Genomic DNA, 23,459 nt, shown 5'->3' on the forward strand with positions numbered 1-23,459 from the left:
GGCACCCAACACCATGTTGCAGTGCAGGAGATTCCTGCAACAGTCCGAGGCGTATCTAGGGGAAGGGGGTGGGGGGGCGTCACGGAGGTAGGGGGGGGGCCCCATTTGGAAGTTCGCACCGGGGCCCATAACTTTGTAGTTACGCCACTGGGGCCATGTATACCAGGATAGGGATGAGGGGGCCATACATACCAGGTTAGGGATGAGAAGCCATGTATACCAGGATGGGGATGAGGAGCCATGTATACCAGGTTAGGGATGAGGGGACCATGTATACCAGGTTAGGGATGAGGGGACCATGTATACCAGGATAGGGATGAGGGGGCCATACATACCAGGTTAGGGATGAGAAGCCATGTATACCAGGATGGGGATGAGGAGCCATGTATACCAGGTTAGGGATGAGGGGACCATGTATACCAGGATGGGGATGAGGGAGCCATGTATACCAGGATAGGGATGAGGGGGCCATGTATACCAGGATGGGGATGAGGGAGCCATACATACCAGGATAGGGATGAGGGGCCATGTATACCAGGATAGGGATGAGGGAGCCATACATACCAGGATAGGGATGAGAGGGGCATGTATACCAGGATAGGGATGAGGGAGCCATGTATACCAGGATAGGGATGAGGGAGCCATGCATGCCAGGGTAGGGATGAAGGGGCCATGTATACCAGGATAGGGATGAAGGGGCCATGTATACCAGGATAGGGATGAAGGGGCCATGTATACCAGGATAGGGATGAGGGAGCCATGTATACCAGGATAGGGATGAGGGAGCCATACATACCAGGTTAGGGATGAGAAGCCATGTATACCAGGATAAGGATGAGGGGCCATGTATACCAGGATAGGGATGAGGGGCCATGTATACCAGGATAGGGATGAGGGAGCCATACATACCAGGATAGGGATGAGGGGGCCATGTATACCAGGATAAGGATGAGGAGCCATACATACCAGGTTAGGGATGAGGGAGCCATGTATACCAGGATAGGGATGAGGGAGCCATACATACCAGGTTAGGGATGAGAAGCCATGTATACCAGGATAGGGATAAGGGGACCATGTATACCAGGATAGGGATGAGGGGGCCATGTATACCAGGATAGGGATGAGGGGGCCATGTATACCAGGATGGGGATGAGGGAGCCATACATACCAGGATAGGGATGAGGGGCCATGTATACCAGGATAGGGATGAGGGAGCCATACATACCAGGATAGGGATGAGGGGGCCATGTATACCAGGATAGGGATGAGAGGGGCATGTATACCAGGATAGGGATGAGGGAGCCATGTATACCAGGATAGGGATGAGGGGGCCATGCATGCCAGGGTAGGGATGAGGGGGGCATGCATATGAGGATGAGGGGGCCATGCATACCAGGATAGGGATGAAGGGGCCATGTATACCAGGATAGGGATGAAGGGGCCATGTATACCAGGATAGGGATGAGGAGCCATGTATACCAGGATAAGGATGAGGGGCCATGTATACCAGGATAGGGATGAGAAGCCATGTATACCAGGATAGGGATGAGGGGCCATGTATACCAGGATAGGGATGAGAAGCCATGTATACCAGGATAGGGATGAGGGGCCATGTATACCAGGATAGGGATGAGGGAGCCATGTATACCAGGATAGGGATGAGGGGGCCATGCATACCAGGATAGGGATGAGGGGGCCATGTATACCAGGATAGGGATGAGGGGGGCATGCATACCAGGATAGGGATGAGGGGGCCATGCATACCAGGATAGGGATGAGGGGGCCATGCATACCAGGAAAGGGATGAGGGGGCCATGCATACCAGGATAGGGATGAGGGGGCCATGCATACCAGGAAAGGGATGAGGGGGCCATGTATACCAGGATAGGGATGAGGAGGCCATGCATACCAGGATGGGGATGAGGGGGCCATGCCTACCAGGATGGGGCATATTAGTACAGAATTTTGCTTCAATTTTTTTGTATTTTTCTCCACTAAAACCTAGGCGTCTAATAGTCCAAAAATACAGTATAAAGTGCAAGGTGCAACATGATTAATGTATGATGTACCTGCACTAAAAAGGCCGGTCTTAATGTAACAGTCGTAAAGAGGGTGAACTACCCTAACAGTCTGGACAACAGTGGCCTGAGTGCAGGGAAAGTCCTTACAAGTGTAGATAAAGCTCGTTAGAGTGTGCCCGCTGCCCCAACGCACGTTTCGTTAAGTATTTTTCAGGAGGCATGTGTTGGGGAGGGAGTAGGTCAGTATATATCAGATTGATCAGCCTATGAAGGAGCTCGCTTACAGGGGTTTGTTGGTCAGGTGGTTAAGATCATATGATTCTTTAAGTGAAGCGCTTTGTCGTATAGTGCATGCGTGGGCTTCCCCAATTATATCCCCTGAAGGCGGCGCATGCGTTGCTGGCTCCTGTCACCTAATGGGATCTTCCTATCCACGAACCCGGAATGTAAGAACACTGCAGCCATCATAGAGACGGCTCATGTGCAATGCACCCCTGCTGTCCTTGCATCTGAAGATCAGCGACAGGGTAAGCCGCGCATGCGTACATAGGGAGAGATACCCCAAATGCGACCTGTGAGCGGGTGACTAGATGGTTTTTAGCGCTCCTGGACTGTAACGGGGTCTGCTGTGCTGGAGTACCTCTTTAGTACCACCCCGTGTTTCAGGAGGTCCACTCTGCTTTGGCTGGAGTCTGAATGAAGGACGCTGACTGGAATGGCTTCATTACATGGGCGCATGTACAGTAAAAGATCACTGCTTCTCCACGTATTTCCAGTGTGACAACTCTTTACTCACAGGACACAGAATATATATCACACAGATACAGAGGGCGGGCCTATTGAAAAGCGGCAGGCCAGACATACATTACAATAGCCGCAGGTGGCCGGAGTCTGCCGATATTTACTGTGGGAATTACAAAGGTGGGGGAGGTCAGAAGGGGGATATCTTGTCCCCTCTGTCCAGGGGCGCAGCATGTGGGCTGATGCATGAGGGACCCGCCTCTCACATGGAAACTATTATACATACATATAACTGGTTAGAGAAAAAAAAAATTCCTTTCTTGGCGCTTCCGGAAGACAAGGATAGTTTGAAGGTTGAGATAATTTGCTCAGTACCAAATTTATTAGGACACTTTAATAAGAACAAAACAACGCGTTTCAGCCCACAACGGCCTTCATCAGGTATTATATGTGCTTTTAAAAATGTTTTAAAAGAAAGTTATCTTTATAGACATACATATAACTGCACAACATAATCTGGGAGCTGAGGGGTTCCGTAACACGGCTCCCCTTTTCAGCGACGCGATCGGCATACACAGTCTGACCCTTAACGGATCGGTTTGGGGATGACCGAAGTTTATGGGGTTGGTACAAGTTCCGTTTGTCGACTTAGTCCATCGGCGTTACCGTTTTGTTTGCCGGGTCTGTAGTGGATGGTGAAGTCCAGAGGTTGTAGGGCTAAACTCCACCGCAGTAATCTGGTGTTGTCTCCGGAGACCCGATTAAGCCAGACTAGGGGATTATGGTCCGTTAGGAGGGAAAACTGTCGTCCATACAAATAGGGTTGCAACTTTTTGAGTGCCCATACTACCGCCAGGCACTCCTTCTCGATGGCCGCATAGCTTACTTCACGGGGCAGTAGTTTCCGACTCAGGTAAGCTACCGGGATGTTCTTGGCCGTCCGGCCGACTTGGCTCAGTACTGTCCCCAATTCAAACATAGAAGCGTCGATGTGAACAAGGAAACGTTTAGTTGGATCGGGTGCGGCCAATACAGGGGTATTGGTGAGGGCGTCCTTTAGTTGGCGGAAGGCTTCCTCACACTCTGGTGTCCAGGTTACCTGGCGGGGTTGGTTCTTACGGGTCAGATCAGTGAGGGGCTTGGCTACGCTGCTGTAATTGGGAACAAAGTTCCTGTAATACCCCGCTGTCCCTAGAAACGCCATGACCTGGTTTTTAGTGCGTAGGGTGGGCCATTTGGCTATGGCCTCAATCTTGGCTGGTTCTGGTAGCTGTTTCCCACTTCCCACCCAATGCCCTAAATACTGAACCTCTGCTTTGCCCACTTGACACTTGTTTGGGTTCAGGGTGATTCCGGCCTTGTGGATCCTGTCCAATACTGTCTCTAGGTGATTTAGATGCTCTTCCCATGTCGCGCTGTAGATGGCGATGTCATCCAGGTACGCACAAGCATAGTCCTGGAGACCATCCAGATGCCGGTCAGCCAGCCTCTGGAAGGTCGCCGGGGAAGTCTTCATCCCTAATGGCATAACTCGAAACTGGAATAAGCCGAATGGGGTGACAAATGCCGACTTGGGAATAGCGTCACGACTAAGGGGAATCTGCCAGTAGCCTTTGCATAGATCGTTGGTGGTCAAATACTTTGCTCCCGCCAGCCGGTCTAACAGCTCATCCACACGCGGCATGGGATACGCATCCGTCACCGTTTTCTCATTGAGCTTACGATAGTCTACACAAAACCGTGTAGTCCCATCCTTCTTGGGCACTAACACTACGGGGGATGCCCAGGGACTATCTGACTCTTCAATGACCCCTAAACGCAACATCTCTTGTATCTCTTGTCACATCCCTTCTCGTACAGACTCAGGGATGCGGAAGGGGGGTTGTCGCAGGGGGGTCTGATCCTGGGTCTCAACCTTGTGTTGTGCCAGGCGAGTGTACCCTGGTCTCCCCGAAAACATCCTCTGTCGCTGCCTCAACAACGCCTCCACCTGCTGTCTTTCCCGGGGACCTAGGTCTTCACCCTAGTGTACCTGGTCCCATGTTTTGGACTGAGTCCTTTCCCCTAAGACATCAGGCAAGGGGAGTCCAGCTAAATCCTCTGCTTCAGGTGCACAGATGGCCACTACCTCTTCAGGGTGCTCCCGGTAGGGCTTCAGCATATTCACGTGGAACATGCGGATAACCCTGGGGTCATCACAATCGGCGACATTATAGGTGGTGTTGGCTATTTTCCCCACTACCTGGTAGGGCCTCTGCCATGCAGCTTGGAACTTGTTCTGCCTAGTGGGCTCTAACACCAGGACCTTCTGTCCTATTTCCAAGGTGCGTTCTCTGGCCCTCCGATCATACCATATGCGGGCTGGCACCGTTGGGCCACCTGCATGTTCCCACGTACAGCCTGGGTCAGCTCCTGTAGGCGGTCCCGGAATTCCATCACATAGGGTACAATAGGTACCCCTTCTATGATGCCCTCCCCTTCCCAGTGTTCTAGCACTAAGTCTAGGGGTCCCCTTACCCGTCTCCCGTATACCAATTCGAACGGGGAGAACCCCGTGGATTCTTGGGGCACCTCCCGATAGGCAAACAAGAGGTGTGGCAAGAATTTCTCCCAGTCCCTTTAGGTCCTAGTAAAAGTCCCAATGAGTTGTTTTAACATCCAGTTAAAGCGTTCACACAACCCATTGGTTTGCGGGTGGTACGGGGCGCTCCTAATGGACTTTACACACAGCTTCCACAGATGGTTGGTCACCTCTGCTGTAAACTGGGTACCCTGGTCCGAGATAATCTCCCGGGGAAATCCAACCCGTGAGAAAACCTGGAGCAGGGCAGCCGCCACCGTCTCTGCCAGTATGTTAGGTAACGCAACCGCCTCTGGATACCGTGTGGCATAATCTACCACTGTCAATATATACCTTTTCCCTGACGGACTGGGTTTGGCTAACGGCCCTATCAGATCGACCGCTACTCGGCTAAAGGGCTCCTCCACAATGGGGAGGGGGCGTAATTTGGCCTTGCATCGATCTCCCCTCTTGCCAATGAGCTGGCAACTGTCACCTGGCAGTACTGACGAAGATCATAGGTTACCCCCGGCCAAAAGAAGTTTTGTGTCAGACGATGCTTGGTGCGACTGACGCCGAAGTGCCCAGCCAAGGGTATGTCATGAGAGATTCGCAGTAACTCCTGCCTATACTTCTTGAGAACTACCAGCTGTCGTTTTATAGTGGGGCTCGTCCCTGTGTGGTGCTGCTCTGTGATCTGGTAGAGGAGTCCCTGCTTCCTTACAAACTGTTCCCCTTCCAGTACCCCTCTCCCCTCCTGTGCCTTCCCACGATATCCCTCCAATGAAGGATCCTCAAGTAACTCCCTCTTAAATTCATCTGGGGTGGCTCAAGAAATGTGTCTGGCTATGGGAATACGTGTAATGCTGGGATGTCTTACCTGGGCCTCCTCTGAGTGTGATTCCGCCTCCGCAGCTCGAGCTTGTCTCCGGGTGGTCACAGGATATGTCTCAGCCAGAGGGGCAACCGAGAAGGCAGACAACATGGGCCCCAAGTCATTTCCCAGCAAGACGTCTGCACTCTGCAGGCAAATCCTCCATCAAGCCGACCTCAACAAGGCCATCCCAACTCCCCAGTTCAGGTGAAACCTGGCAGTGGACAGTCGATGTATGGCTCCCCCTGCTACATGGACTGCCACTGTACGGTCCGTCTTCTCTTGGTCCCGGACGAGATGAGGCTTCACAAGGGTCAAAGTTGCCCCGGAATCTCTTAGTCCCTGCATACGTTTCCCATTAACCCACATGACCTGTCGATGCTGTTGTCGATTATCTGCCCGGGCTGCCTGCACGGGGTCTACTTCATGCAGCACTTCCTCCATCTCTTCCACCCCCTGGTTAGTCGTAGCCCCCAATGCCGGGTCAGCTTCTCCTTGGTAGCAGTGTACAGCGGCCCAGCTGAAGGTAGCTGTTCCCGCCTTTGGCCACTGGGTACGCTGAGTCTGGTTGGGACATTGTCTTTGCAGGTGGCTCAGCTGATGGCAGGTGTGGCATCGCGCCCCAGGGGGACAGTAGTAGGCCGGGTTTTTAAGCTGGTCCCCCTACAATCTTCGGTGGTTTGGGGGCCTCCAGGTCCATGGGCGGACCCCTAGCGACCATCTTTGATCCGGACAACTGAGGCCTCCTGGCATCATGATGTTCATCGGCCAGACAAGCGGCCTCCTCAAGAGTCGTTGGCCGCCTGTCCCAAAGCCATCCCTGTGTCTCGGGGGTTAGTCCATTAAAGAATCGTTCTAACAAGAAGAGCTGGAGGATGTCCTCCTTAGTGGTTGCTTGGCTCCCTTGTACCCACTGTAGCAGAAACCGACGTAATTTACAGGCCCATTCAGCGTGGGTATCGGTTACCCATTTTATAAGTCCGCGGAACTTTTGGCGGTATGCCTCTGGGGTCAGCGCATACCGGGCCAAGATCACTTCTTTGATCCGCTCATAGTCCATACAGTCCTCATCAGGTACCGTGCGATAGGCATCCGCTGCCTGGCCAGTCAGCTTGCTGGCCAGAATCTGAACCCGTTCCTCCGGCTTCACTTGATGAAGGGCACACTGCCACTCAAAGTCCTGCAGAAAGCCATCAATGTCTTCCTCTGCCTCCCCCAACTGTCGGAGGGCATTATACTGGATCTTTTTGTGGCTTACTGTTGAAGGTACCTGGTCGGAGGCCAGAGCTCCCCCTGCTCGCTGACTCTCCTCTCTCCGCTCTGCCATCTCCATCTTGGCCAGCTCTATCCCGGTCCGCTCGGCCATCTTTTCCTTCAGATCAGTACGCACATCAGCCATCACCTCTCGTATGATCTCTACTGCAGGGTTTGGGCCATAGAACGCCAGTCTGTTCTTTACCTCCCTCTGGAAATCAGTCTCCTCCACGTTCACATTGGGGGGTGCTGCACTGTTGTGTTCCATGATGGCTGCTATCAAATCCGCTTTTGTTTTGTTGCTGGCGATTAACCCTCGGGCTTCCACCAGATCTTTTAATGTAGTCCTCTTTAACTTCTGGTAGTTGTTTTCCATTCATTCCTTTCCTCCTGTAGATGGGGTATCACATCCCGCTGTCTGCCACCAGTGTAACGGGGTCTGCTGTGCTGGAGTACCTCTTTCGTACCACCCCGTGTTTCAGGAGGTCCACTCTGCTTTAGCTGGAGTCTGAATGAAGGACGCTGACTGGAATTGCTTGGTTACATGGGCGCATATAAAATATCACTGCTTCTCCACGTGTTTCCAGTGTGACAACTCTTTACTCACAGGACACAGAATATATCACACAGATACAGAGGGCGGGCCTATTGAAAAGCGGCAGGCCAGACATACATTACAATAGCCGCAGGTGGCCGGAGTCTGCCGATATTTACTGTGGGAATTACAAAGGTGGGGGAGGTCAGAAGGGGGATATCTTGTCCCCTCTGCCCAGGGGTGCAGCCTGTGGGCTGATGCATTAGGGACATATATCTCACATGGAAACTATTATACATACATATAACTGCACAACATAATCTGGGTGCTGAGGGGTTCCGTAACATGGACTTTAATTTTCACGTTGAACACAGGCCAGTTGCATGGGAACACAGATGCCCTGTCCAGACTCCCCTGCTAGAGAAGATGAAGGTGACAAAACTCCCGCTTTGCGCAGAGGGGGGGATATGTGAAAGAGTCACTGGTAATGTAATAGAGGGGAGATATATTTCACTGTGCTTAATGGCGTCAGTGATATAAAACTCCACTCACCACTATAACGCCACTAAGTGTGGGATTACAGCCAATTTGTATAATGGGTTGAGGATTATATGGACATCCATAGAGCTGGTGGGAGGATGTTCACCTTATCTCCACCCCAAGGCGTGGTCTGGGGCTTAAGTAGTTGGCTTAGCAGTGTAGCAGTGTTCAGTGTCTGTAGAGGAACACTCCAAAGAAGTGGATGTGCCAGTGTTAAAGGACCTGAACCGTGGACCTTGCTAGCCCTGAGCGGGCTAATCCCCACTAGGAGAAGGACTGCGTTTTATTTTGCTGTTTTGCCCAGAGGGTCATGTTTACTTTTTCCATCTTGGTTTATGCTGCACTTAATAAACCAAAGACGTTCTTAAAGAGACAGTGCGCTGTTTCTACCTCTGTGTTCATCCGAGTGAGCGGATCTACCATAGACCCTATGAAAGCACTTACTGGAATCGACTGGTCAGATGGAATACAAAGTATGAATTGGATATGTAAATTAACGAACACTGAATGTATGCTGATGAGGAATAAAAAATGATTAAATCCATTTGAGTGAGACAATAATGGAAACTAATAAGAGAAATGAGTAGGAAAGTGTGAATGATCCCATACAATGTATGTAGACATGAATGGAAAAGATGGAGTGTAGATACACAATATAGAACGATGTAGAAAAAGTGTGAAAGAAATAATAATAAAGTGGAAATAAAGTGTATGGAAATGTACCGATGCGTCTTCAGTCACTGAGATACACGATCACCACATTATATATTCGGGGTAGTTTGCTCTTGGCTCCTTGGCCTTGTTTTCCATTTTAGTGCTGTTTTTTGTCTCTCTTCATTTGTACATTTCCACGCGCGGCTTACCCTGTTGCTGATCTTCGGATGCGCTGACAACTGGGGCGCACTGCGCTTGTGCCGTCTCCATGACGGCTGCAGTGTGCTGGCGTTCTGGGGCCGTGGATCGGAAGAACCTATTAGGTGATGGGAGCCAGCGACGCATGTGCCATCTTCGGGATGTATAATGTGGGATGCCCACACATGCACTATACGACAAAGCGCGTCACTTTTAGAATCACATGATCTTAACCACCCGACCAACACCCCCGTAAGTGAGCTCTGTGATAGGCCGATCAATCTGATACATTCTGACCTACTCCCTCCCCAACACATGCCTCCTGAAAAAGACAACGAAAAGTGAGTTGAGCCGGCGGGAAAGTTCACACTAGACCTTGGAAACCAAGGTCCCAGAGTCTGGAGGAAGCGTGGAGAAGCCACAATCCAAGCTGCTGGAGGTCTAGTGTGAAGTCTCCACATTCAGTGATGGTTTGGGGAGCCATGTCATCTGCTGGTGTAGGTCCACTGTGTTTTATCAAGACCAAAGTCAGCGCAGCCGTCTACCGGGAGATAATAGAGCACTTCATGCTTCCCTCTGCTGACAAGCTTTTTGGAGATGGAAATGTCATTCTCCAGCAGGACTTGGCCCCTGTCCACACTGTCAAAAGTACCAATACCTGGTGTAAAAACAACAGTATCACTGGGCTTGATTGGCAGCAAACTCGCCTGACCTTAACCCCATAGAGGGTAATCTATGGAGTATTGTCAAGAGGAAGATGAGAGATACCAGACCCAACAATGCAGAGGAGCTGAAGGTTGCTATCAAAGCAACCTGGGCTTCCATAACCCCTCAGTAGCGCCACAGGCTGATCGCCTCCATGCCACGCCGCATTGATGCAGTAATTGATGCAAAAGGACCAAGTAATGAGTGCATTTACTGAACATACATTTCAGTAGGACAACATTCAAGCTGGTGTTATAAAGTATTCTAATTTACTGAGATAATGACTTTTGGGTTTTCATTGGCTGTAAGCCATAATCATCAACATTAACAGAAATAAACACGTGAAATAGATCACTCTGTGTGTAATGACTCTATAGAATATAGAAGATTCACTTTTTGTATTGAAGAACTGAAATAAATGAACTTTTTGATGATATTCTAATTTTGTGAGATGCACCTGTATATTGTATTGTGGGTTCTCTTATTAGAGCAAGTCCACAGTGGGGACAGCGCCCAGATTCTGGGACTGTCCCTCTGCATCAGCTTTCATCTGTGCTGTGACATTATCTCACCTTCATATGTTGGGGTGCGGTCGCAACATCGTCCTCTCAGCAGGAAACCAATGAGGAAGACTCCCACTAATCCTCCAATGATCAGAAAGATGATCAGGACGTTTGGAGGAGATGGCGCTTCTGGTGTAATTTCCATCTTATCTAAGAAGAAAAGCAGATATGGAGGTTATAGGACCATCCTCATAGGAGGGAAGCAGTAAATATGGAGGTTATATGATCGTCCTCACAGGAGAGCAGCAGCAGATATGGAGGTTATAGGACCGTCCTCACAGGAGAGAAGCAGATATGGAGGTTATAGGACCGTCCTCACAGGAGAGAAGCAGCAGATATGGAGGTTATAGGACCGTCCTCACAGGAGAGCAGCAGATATGGAGGTTATAGGACCGTCCTCACAGGAGAGCAGCAGCAGATATGGAGGTTATAGGACCATCCTCACAGGAGGGAAGCAGTAAATATGGAGGTTATAGGACCATCCTCACAGGAGAGCAGCAGATATGGAGGTTATAGGACCGTCCTCACAGGAGAGCAGCAGATATGGAGGTTATAGGACCGTCCTCATAGGAGGGAAGCAGTAAATATGGAGGTTATATGATCGTCCTCACAGGAGAGAAGCAGATATGGAGGTTATAGGACCGTCCTCACAGGAGAGAAGCAGATATGGAGGTTATAGGACCGTCCTCACAGGAGAGCAGCAGATATGGAGGTTATAGGACCGTCCTCACAGGAGAGCAGCAGATATGGAGGTTATAGGACCGTCCTCATAGGAGGGAAGCAGTAAATATGGAGGTTATATGATCGTCCTCACAGGAGAGAAGCAGATATGGAGGTTATAGGACCGTCCTCACAGGAGAGAAGCAGATATGGAGGTTATAGGACCGTCCTCATAGGAGGGAAGCAGTAAATATGGAGGTTATATGATCGTCCTCACAGGAGAGAAGCAGATATGGAGGTTATAGGACCGTCCTCACAGGAGAGAAGCAGATATGGAGGTTATAGGACCGTCCTCATAGGAGGGAAGCAGTAAATATGGAGGTTATAGGACCGTCCTCACAGGAGAGAAGCAGATATGGAGGTTATAGGACCGTCCTCACAGGAGAGAAGCAGTAAATATGGAGGTTATAGGACCGTCCTCACAGGAGAGCAGCAGATATGGAGGTTATAGGACCGTCCTCACAGGAGAGCAGCAGCAGATATGGAGGTTATAGGACCGTCCTCACAGGAGAGCAGCAGATATGGAGGTTATAGGACCGTACTCACAGGAGAGAAGCAGATATGGAGGTTATAGGACCGTCCTCATAGGAGGGAAGCAGTAAATATGGAGGTTATAGGACCGTCCTCACAGGAGAGAAGCAGATATGGAGGTTATAGGACCGTCCTCACAGGAGAGCAGCAGCAGATATGGAGGTTATAGGACCGTCCTCACAGGAGAGAAGCAGTAAATATGGAGGTTATAGGACCGTCCTCATAGGAGGGAAGCAGTAAATATGGAGGTTATATGACCGTCCTCACAGGAGAGAAGCAGTAAATATGGAGGTTATAGGACCGTCCTCATAGGAGGGAAGCAGTAAATATGGAGGTTATAGGACCGTCCTCACAGGAGAGAAGCAGATATGGAGGTTATAGGACCGTCCTCATAGGAGGGAAGCAGTAAATATGGAGGTTATATGATCGTCCTCACAGGAGAGAAGCAGATATGGAGGTTATAGGACCGTCCTCACAGGAGAGCAGCAGCAGATATGGAGGTTATAGGACCGTCCTCACAGGAGAGAAGCAGTAAATATGGAGGTTATAGGACCGTCCTCATAGGAGGGAAGCAGTAAATATGGAGGTTATAGGACCGTCCTCACAGGAGAGCAGCAGATATGGAGGTTATAGGACCGTCCTCACAGGAGAGAAGCAGATATGGAGGTTATAGGACCGTCCTCACAGGAGAGAAGCAGTAAATATGGAGGTTATATGATCGTCCTCATAGGAGAGAAGCAGTAAATATGGAGGTTATATGATCGTCCTCACAGGAGAGCAGCAGCACATATGGAGGTTATAGGACCGTCCTCACAGGAGAGAATCAGTAAATATGGAGGTTATAGGACCGTCCTCACAGGAGAGAAGCAGCACATATGGAGGTTATAGGACCGTCCTCATAGGAGAGAAGCAGTAAATATGGAGGTTATATGATCGTCCTCACAGGAGAGAAGCAGATATGGAGGTTATAGGACCGTCCTCACAGGAGAGCAGCAGATATGGAGGTTATAGGACCGTCCTCACAGGAGAGCAGCAGCAGATATGGAGGTTATAGGACCGTCCTCACAGGAGAGAAGCAGATATGGAGGTTATAGGACCGTCCTCATAGGAGAGCAGCAGATATGGAGGTTATAGGACCGTCCTCACAGGAGAGAAGCAGATATGGAGGTTATAGGACCGTCCTCACAGGAGAGCAGCAGATATGGAGGTTATAGGACCGTCCTCACAGGAGAGCAGCAGTAAATATGGAGGTTATAGGACCGTCCTCATAGGAGAGAAGCAGATATGGAGGTTATAGGACCGTCCCCATAGGAGGGAAGCAGTAAATATGGAGGTTATAGGACCGTCCTCACAGGAGAGCAGCAGCAGATATGGAGGTTATAGGACCGTCCTCACAGGAGAGCAGCAGCAGATATGGAGGTTATAGGACCGTCCTCATAGGAGAGAAGCAGTAAATATGGAGGTTATATGATCGTCCTCACAGGAGAGAAGCAGATATGGAGGTTATAGGACCGTCCTCACAGGAGAGAAGCAGATATGGAGGTTATAGGACCGTCCTCATAGGAGAGAAGCAGTAAATATGGAGGTTATATGATCATCCTCACAGGAGAGAAGCAGATATGGAGGTTATAGGACCGTCCTCATAGGAGGGAAGCAGTAAATATGGAGGTTATAGGACCGTCCTCACAGGAGAGAAGCAGCAGATATGGAGGTTATAGGACCGTCCTCACAGGAGAGCAGCAGCAGATATGGAGGTTATAGGACCGTCCTCACAGGAGAGAAGCAGTAAATATGGAGGTTATATGATCGTCCTCATAGGAGAGCAGCAGTAAATATGGAGGTTATATGATCGTCCTCACAGGAGAGAAGCAGATATGGAGGTTATAGGACCGTCCTCATAGGAGAGCAGCAGTAAATATGGAGGTTATAGGACCGTCCTCACAGGAGAGAAGCAGCAGATATGGAGGTTATAGGACCGTCCTCACAGGAGAGCAGCAGATATGGAGGTTATATGATCGTCCTCACAGGAGAGAAGCAGATATGGAGGTTATAGGACCGTCCTCACAGGAGAGCAGCAGATATGGAGGTTATAGGACCGTCCTCACAGGAGAGCTGCAGATATGGAGGTTATAGGACCGTCCTCACAGGAGAGAAGCAGATATGGAGGTTATAGGACCGTCCTCACAGGAGAGAAGCAGATATGGAGGTTATAGGACCGTCCTCACAGGAGAGCAGCAGCAGATATGGAGGTTATAGGACCGTCCTCACAGGAGAGAAGCAGATATGGAGGTTATAGGACCGTCCTCATAGGAGGGAAGCAGTAAATATGGAGGTTATATGATCGTCCTCACAGGAGAGCAGCAGATATGGAGGTTATAGGACCGTCCTCACAGGAGAGAAGCAGATATGGAGGTTATATGACCGTCCTCACAGGAGAGAAGCAGATATGGAGGTTATAGGACCGTCCTCACAGGAGAGAAGCAGATATGGAGGTTATAGGACCGTCCTCATAGGAGGGAAGCAGTAAATATGGAGGTTATAGGACCGTCCTCACAGGAGAGAAGCAGTAAATATGGAGGTTATATGATCGTCCTCACAGGAGAGCAGCAGCACATATGGAGGTTATAGGACCGTCCTCACAGGAGAGAAGCAGCACATATGGAGGTTATAGGACCGTCCTCATAGGAGAGAAGCAGTAAATATGGAGGTTATATGATCGTCCTCACAGGAGAGAAGCAGATATGGAGGTTATAGGACCGTCCTCACAGGAGAGCAGCAGATATGGAGGTTATAGGACCGTACTCACAAGAGAGCAGCAGCAGATATGGAGGTTATAGGACCGTCCTCACAGGAGAGAAGCAGATATGGAGGTTATAGGACCGTCCTCACAGGAGAGAAGCAGATATGGAGGTTATAGGACCGTCCTCACAAGAGAGCAGCAGCAGATATGGAGGTTATAGGACCGTCCTCACAGGAGAGAAGCAGATATGGAGGTTATAGGACCGTCCTCATAGGAGAGCAGCAGATATGGAGGTTATAGGACCGTCCTCATAGGAGAGCAGCAGATATGGAGGTTATAGGACCGTCCTCACAGGAGAGAAGCAGATATGGAGGTTATAGGACCGTCCTCACAGGAGAGCAGCAGTAAATATGGAGGTTATAGGACCGTCCTCATAGGAGAGAAGCAGATATGGAGGTTATAGGACCGTCCTCACAGGAGGGAAGCAGTAAATATGGAGGTTATAGGACCGTCCTCACAGGAGAGCAGCAGCAGATATGGAGGTTATAGGACCGTCCTCACAGGAGAGCAGCAGCAGATATGGAGGTTATAGGACCGTCCTCATAGGAGAGAAGCAGTAAATATGGAGGTTATATGATCGTCCTCACAGGAGAGAAGCAGATATGGAGGTTATAGGACCGTCCTCACAGGAGAGAAGCAGATATGGAGGTTATAGGACCGTCCTCATAGGAGAGAAGCAGTAAATATGGAGGTTATATGATCATCCTCACAGGAGAGAAGCAGATATGGAGGTTATAGGACCGTCCTCATAGGAGGGAAGCAGTAAATATGGAGGTTATAGGACCGTCCTCACAGGAGAGAAGCAGCAGATATGGAGGTTATAGGACCGTCCTCACAGGAGAGCAGCAGCAGATATGGAGGTTATAGGACCGTCCTCACAGGAGAGAAGCAGTAAATATGGAGGTTATATGATCGTCCTCATAGGAGAGCAGCAGTAAATATGGAGGTTATATGATCGTCCTCACAGGAGAGAAGCAGATATGGAGGTTATAGGACCGTCCTCACAGGAGAGCAGCAGATATGGAGGTTATAGGACCGTCCTCACAGGAGAGCTGCAGATATGGAGGTTATAGGACCGTCCCCATAGGAGAGAAGCAGATATGGAGGTTATAGGACCGTCCTCACAGGAGAGCAGCAGCAGATATGGAGGTTATAGGACCGTCCTCACAGGAGAGAAGCAGATATGGAGGTTATAGGACCGTCCTCATAGGAGAGAAGCAGATATGGAGGTTATAGGACCGTCCTCACAGGAGAGCTGCAGATATGGAGGTTATAGGACCGTCCTCACAGGAGAGAAGCAGATATGGAGGTTATAGGACCGTCCTCACAGGAGAGCAGCAGCAGATATGGAGGTTATAGGACCGTCCTCACAGGAGAGAAGCAGATATGGAGGTTATAGGACCGTCCTCATAGGAGGGAAGCAGTAAATATGGAGGTTATATGATCGTCCTCACAGGAGAGCAGCAGATATGGAGGTTATAGGACCGTCCCCATAGGAGAGAAGCAGATATGGAGGTTATAGGACCGTCCTCACAGGAGAGAAGCAGATATGGAGGTTATAGGACCGTCCTCACAGAGAGAAGCAGATATGGAGGTTATAGGACCGTCCTCACAGGAGAGAAGCAGTAAATATGGAGGTTATATGATCGTCCTCACAGGAGAGCAGCAGCACATATGGAGGTTATAGGACCGTCCTCACAGGAGAGAAGCAGCACATATGGAGGTTATAGGACCGTCCTCATAGGAGAGAAGCAGTAAATATGGAGGTTATATGATCGTCCTCACAGGAGAGAAGCAGATATGGAGGTTATAGGACCGTCCTCACAGGAGAGCAGCAGCAGATATGGAGGTTATAGGACCGTCCTCACAGGAGAGAATCAGATATGGAGGTTATAGGACCGTCCCCATAGGAGGGAAGCAGTAAATATGGAGGTTATATGATCGTCCTCACAGGAGAGAAGCAGATATGGAGGTTATAGGACCGTCCCCATAGGAGGGAAGCAGTAAATATGGAGGTTATAGGACCGTCCTCACAGGAGAGAAGCAGCAGATATGGAGGTTATAGGACCGTCCTCACAGGAGAGCAGCAGCAGATATGGAGGTTATAGGACCGTCCTCACAGGAGAGAAGCAGTAAATATGGAGGTTATATGACCGTCCTCATAGGAGAGAAGCAGATATGGAGGTTATAGGACCGTCCTCATAGGAGAGAAGCAGCAAATATGGAGGTTATAGGACCGTCCTCACAGGAGAGAAGCAGATATGGAGGTTATAGGACCATCCTCACAGGAGAGAAGCAGCACATATGGAGGTTATAGGACCGTCCTCATAGGAGAGAAGCAGTAAATATGGAGGTTATATGATCGTCCTCATAGGAGAGAAGCAGATATGGAGGTTATAGGACCGTCCTCACAGGAAAGAAGCAGATATGGAGGTTATAGGACCGTCCTCATAGGAGAGAAGCAGTAAATATGGAGGTTATAGGACCGTCCTCACAGGAGAGAAGCAGATATGGAGGTTATAGGACCGTCCTCACAGGAGAGAAGCAGCAGATATGGAGGTTATAGGACCGTCCTCATAGGAGGGAAGCAGTAAATATGGAGGTTATATGACTGTCCTCACAGGAGAGCAGCAGATATGGAGGTTATAGGACCGTCCTCATAGGAGAGAAGCAGATATGGAGGTTATAGGACCGTCCTCACAGGAGAGCAGCAGATATGGAGGTTATAGGACCGTCCTCATAGGAGGGAAGCAGTAAATATGGAGGTTATATGATCGTCCTCATAGGAGAGAAGCAGATATGGAGGTTATAGGACCGTCCTCACAGGAGAGCAGCAGCAGATATGGAGGTTATAGGACCGTCCTCACAGGAGAGAAGCAGATATGGAGGTTATAGGACCGTCCCCATAGGAGGGAAGCAGTAAATATGGAGGTTATATGACTGTCCTCATAGGAGAGAAGCAGCAAATATGGAGGTTATAGGACCGTCCTCACAGGAGAGAAGCAGATATGGAGGTTATAGGACCGTCCTCACAGGAGAGAAGCAGCACATATGGAGGTTATAGGACCGTCCTCATAGGAGAGAAGCAGTAAATATGGAGGTTATATGATCGTCCTCATAGGAGAGAAGCAGATATGGAGGTTATAGGACCGTCCTCACAGGAAAGAAGCAGATATGGAGGTTATAGGACCGTCCTCATAGGAGAGAAGCAGTAAATATGGAGGTTATAGGACCGTCCTCACAGGAGAGCAGCAGATATGGAGGTTATAGGACCGTCCTCACAGGAGAGCAGCAGATATGGAGGTTATAGGACCGTCCTCACAGGAGAGCAGCAGATATGGAGGTTATAGGACCGTCCTCACAGGAGAGCAGCAGCAGATATGGAGGTTATAGGACCGTCCTCACAGGAGAGAAGCAGTAAATATGGAGGTTATAGGACCGTCCTCACAGGAGAGAAGCAGATATGGAGGTTATAGGACCGTCCCCATAGGAGGGAAGCAGTAAATATGGAGGTTATAGGACCGTCCTCACAGGAGAGCAGCAGCAGATATGGAGGTTATAGGACCGTCCTCACAGGAGAGCAGCAGCAGATATGGAGGTTATATGATCGTCCTCACAGGAGAGAAGCAGATATGGAGGTTATACTGTATGTCCTTCCTCACAGGAGAGTAGCAGATAAGGAGGGTGTGAATGGTTTGCAGGCTTAGCTGCTTCTTCAGGGAGACACAGGAACACTTGGATGGTGAAACACCTGCTGGTTTATTATAGTCAGCATAGACAAGGGCAGGGTCCACGAAAACAAAAGCAGAGTCTTCCTGGCTTAACAGAAAAACAAAAGAAAGTGCAACAGAGTCCTCACTCAAGGTTCAACCTGCAGACAATTAGCAATGTCCTCCACTCCTCCTGGAGCCACATGGGAGTGTTCCCTCTCAACACACATCACGTGGCTTCAGGAGGAGTGGAGGACATTGCTAGGTGTCTGCAGAGTAAAGGTACCTTCACACGAAACGACGCTGCAGCGATAGCGACAACGATGCCGATCGCTGCAGCGTCGCTGTTTGATCGCTGGAGAGCTGTCACACAGACCGCTCTCCAGCGACCAACGATGCCGAGGTCCCCGGGTAACCAGGGTAAACATCGGGTTGCTAAGCGCAGGGCCGCGCTTAGTAACCCGATGTTTACCCTGGTTACCAGCGTAAAATGTAAAAAAAAACAAACAGTACATGCTCACCTGCGCGTCCCCCAGCGTCTGCTTCCTGACACTTACTGACTGACTGAGCGCCGGCAGTAGCAGGGCACAGCTGTGACGTCACCGCTGTGCTTTCACTTTCACTTTGCGGCGCTCAGTCAGTGTGGGAAGCGGACGGCGGGGGATGCGAATGTAAGTATGTACTGTTTGTTTTTTTTACATTTTACGCTGGTAACCAGGGTAAACATCGGGTTACTAAGCGCGGCCCTGCGCTTAGTAACCCGATGTTTACCCTGGTTACCAGTGTAAAACATCGCTGGCATCGTTGCTTTTGGTGTCAAACACGACGATACACGGCGATCGGACGACCAAATAAAGTTCTGAACTTTATTCAGCGACCAGCGACATCACAGCAGGATCCTGATCGCTGCTGCGTGTCAAACTAAACGATATCGCTAGCCAGGACGCTGCAACGTCACGGATCGCTAACGATATCGTTACAAAGTCGTTTCGTGTGAAGGTACCTTTACTTTGTTTTGCTTTTCTGTTAAGCCAGGAAGGCTCTGCTTTTGTTTTCGTGGACCCTGCCTTGGTCTATGCTGACTTTAATAAACCAGCAGGTGTTTCACCATCCAAGTGTTCCTGTGTCTACCTGAAGAAGCAGCCAAGCGTGTTAATCCCTCACACATGGTAGAGACTAAGGACAACTGCATGTCCTGGGTGAAATCCGCCATTCAGAGCGAGACGTCCGGCAGCATGGAGGAGCTTGTGAAGCATCTCCTCCAGTTACAGTAGCAACATCAGCTCGCAAGTGAACAGCAGGGAACGGCGCAGCAGGAGACGAATAAGCTGTTAGCACAGCAGCTTCAACACCAGCTTCAGCAGCAGCGATAGCAGCAGGAGGCCCTAACACGGCAAATGGAGCTCCTCGCAGAGACAGTTTGGTACGGCCGGAGGTCTCCTCTCAGTTTCCAGGTGATTACGCGTACGTAAGGAAGACCTTAAGATGAGCCTTACAGAAAATGACCCCGGGGATGATGTTGAATCCTTTTTGGCTGTGTTTGACCAGGTATCGGAGAGTGAGAGGCTACTGCCAGAGCAGTGGGCAGAGGTGCTGAAACCCCAAAAGGCATTTTACGACCTAGCCCTAAAGGATGCCAAAGAATACGGTGTAACGGGGTCTACCGTGCTGGGGTACCTCTTTCAGTACCACCCCATGGTTTAGGAGGTCCACTCTGCTTTGGCTGGAGTCTGAATGAAGGACGCTGGCTGGAATTCCTTCATTACATGGGCGCATATAAAAGATCACTGCTTCTCCACGTATTTCCAGTGTGACAACCCTTTACTCACAGGACACAGAATATATCACACAGATACAGAGGGCGGGCCAATTGAAAAGCAGCAGGCCAGACATACATTACAAAAGCCGCAGGTGGCCGGAGCCTTCCGATATTTACTGTGGGAATCACAAAGGTGGGGGAGGTCAGAAGGAGGATATCTTGTCCTCTCAGCCCCGGGGCGCAGCCTGTGGACTGATGCATATCACATAGAATCTATTATACATACATATGACTGCACAACATATTCTGGGTGCTGGGGGGTTCCGCAACACGGCTCCCCTTTTCAGCGACGCGATCGGCATACAGTCTGATCCTTAATGGATCGGTTTGGGGATGACCGAAGTTTATGGGGTTGGTACAACTTCCGTTTGTCGACTTAGTCCATCGGCGTTACCGTTTTGTTTGCCGGGTCTGTAATGGATGGTGAAGTCCAGAGGCTGTAGGGCTAAACTCCACCGCAGTAATCTGGCGTTGTCTCCGGAGACCCGATTAAGCCAGACTAGGGGGTTATGGTCCATTAGGAGGGAAAACTGTCGTCCATACAAATATGGTTGCAACTTTTTGAGTGCCCATACTACGGCCAGGCACTCCTTCTCGATGGCCGCATAGCTTACTTCACGGGGCAGTAGTTTCCGACTCAGGTAAGCTACCGGGTGTTCTTGGTCGTCCGGCCCGACCTGGCTCAGTACTGCCCCCAATCCAAACATAGAAGAGTCCGTGTGAACAAGGAAACGTTTAGTTGGATCGGGTGCGGCCAATACAGGGGTATTGGTGAGGGCGTCTTTTAGTTGGCGGAAGGCTTCCTCACACTCTGGTGTCCAGGTTACCTGGCGGGGTTGGTTCTTATGGGTCAGATCAGTGAGGGGCTTGGCTACGCTGCTGTAATTGGGAACGAATTTCCTGTAATATTGCGCTGTCCCTAGAAACGCCATGACCTGGGTTTTAGTGCGTGGGGTGGGCCATTTAGCTATGGCCTCAATCTTGGCTGGTTCTGGTCGCTGTTTCCCACTTCCCACCCAATGCCCTAAATACTGAACCTCTGCTTTGCCCACATGACACTTGTTTGGGTTCAGGGTGATTCCGGCCTTGTGGATCCTGTCCAACACTGTCTCTAGGTGATTTAGATGCTCCTCCCATGTCGCGCTGTAGATGGCGATGTCATCTAGGTAGGCACAAGCATCGTCCTGGAGACCATCCAGAAGCCGGTCAGCCAGCCTCTGGAAGGTCGCCGGGGCATTCATCATCCCGAATGGCATAACTCGAAACTGGAATAAGCCGAACGGGGTGACAAATGCCGACTTGGGAATAGCGTCAGGACTAAGGGGAATCTGCCAGTAGCCTTTGCATAGATCGAAGGTGGTCAAATACTTTGCTCCCGCCAGCCGGTCTAACAACTCATCCACACGGGGCATGGGATACGCATCCGTCACCGTTTTCTCATTGAGCTTACGATAGTCTACACAAAACCGTGTAGTCCCATCCTTCTTGGGCACTAACACTATGGGGGATGCCCAGGGACTATCTGACTCTTCAATGACCCCTAAACACAACATCTCTTGTATCTCTTGTCGCATCCCTTCTCGTACAGACTCCGGGAAGCGGAAGGGGGGCTGTCGCAGGGGGGTCTGATCCTGGGTCTCAACCTTGTGTTGTGCCAGGCGAGTGTACCCTGGTCTCCCTGAAAACATCCTCTGTCGCTGCCTCAACAACGCCTCCGCCTGCTGTCTTTCCCGGGGACCTAGGTCTTCACCCAAGTGTATCTGGTCCCATGTTTTGGATTGAGTCCTTTCCCCTAAGACATCAGGCAAGGGAAGTCCGGCTAAATCCTCTGCCTCAGGTGCACAGATGGCCACTACCTCTTCAGGGCGCTCCTGGTAGGGCTTCAGCATATTCACGTGGAACATGCAGATAACCCTGGGGACGTCACAATCGGCGACATTATAGGTGGTGTCGGCTATTTTCCCCACTACCTGGTAGGGCCCCTGCCATGCAGCTTGGAACTTGTTCTGCCTAGTGGGCTCTAACACCAGAACCTTTTGTCCTATTTCCAAGGTGCGTTCTCTGGCCCTCTGATCGTACCATACGCGCTGGCGCCGCTGAGCCACCTGCATGTTCCCACGTACAGCCTGGGTCAACTCCTGTAGGTGGTCCCGGAATTCCAGCACAAAGGGTACAATAGGAACCCCTTCTATGATGCCCTCCCCTTCCCAGTGTTCTAGCACTAAGTCTAGGGGTCCCCTTACCCGCCTCCCGTATACTAGTTCGAATAGGGAGAACCCCGTGGATTCTTGGGGCACCTCCCGATAGGCAAACAGGAGGTGTGGCAAGAATTTCTCCCAGTCCCTGTAGGTCCTGGTAAAAGTCCCAATGAGTTGTTTTAACATCCAGTTAAAGCGTTCACACAACCCATTGGTTTGCGGGTGGAACGGGGAGCTTCCAATGGACTTTACGCCGCACAGCTTCCACAGTTGGCTAGTCACCTCTACTGTAAACTGGGTACCCTGGTCAGAGATAATCTCCCGGGGAAATCCAACCCGTGAGAAAACATGGAGCAGGGCAGCCGCCACTGTCTCTGCCAGTATGTTAGGTAACGCAACCGCCTCTGGATACCGTGTGGCATAATCTACCACTGTCAATATATACCTTTTCCCTGACGGACTGGGTTTAGCTAACGGCCCTATCAGATGGACCGCTACTTGGCTAAAGGGTTCCTCCACAATGGGGAGGGGGCATAATTTGGCCTTGCATCGATCTCCCCTCTTACCAATGCGCTGGCAACTGTCACAGGTCTGGCAGTACTGACGAACATCATAGGTTACCCCCGGCCAAAAGAAGTTTTGGGTCAGACGATGCCTGGTACGACTGATGCCGAAGTGCCCGGCCAAGGGTATGTCATGAAAGATGCGCAGTAACTCCTGCCTATATGCAGCGCCCCAGAGTCCTGGTCGTTGCAGTACTGTGGCTCCGCTGCTAAGGGGGGCTATGGTACGTCTGATGGCACTGAAGGAGTTAATCTGACCAGGTATCACATACACCAATACATTTCACAGTCGGGCCTCCAGGGGGAGCTAAGGGTACTATTCATTAGGCCACTCCTCACATACTGGTAAAACTGGGGGTCAGGCAGGAAGCTAGAGAGAAAGCTGACTGGGTTGGAACCAGGCAACACCTTGTGGCAGAGGGTGTTGCAGGGGAAGATTCGGTAGGGTCCCTGTCAGGGGTGGGATCCTGACA

General features: G+C 50.4%; 1 protein-coding gene across 1 annotated transcript in view; it reads right to left on the bottom strand.

Annotated features, from left to right (window-relative positions):
* ICOSLG (inducible T cell costimulator ligand) overlaps positions 1–23,459 on the bottom strand; it is a 234,176-nt gene that overhangs the window by 50,725 nt on the left and 159,992 nt on the right. Inside the window, exon 5 of the mRNA XM_077293551.1 lies at positions 10,655–10,795. Coding sequence (XP_077149666.1) covers positions 10,655–10,795 — 141 coding nt within the window. The remainder of the gene's footprint in view (positions 1–10,654; positions 10,796–23,459) is intronic.

This window comes from Ranitomeya variabilis, chromosome 3, assembly GCF_051348905.1.
Source record: "Ranitomeya variabilis isolate aRanVar5 chromosome 3, aRanVar5.hap1, whole genome shotgun sequence".
NCBI lineage: Eukaryota > Metazoa > Chordata > Amphibia > Anura > Dendrobatidae > Ranitomeya > Ranitomeya variabilis.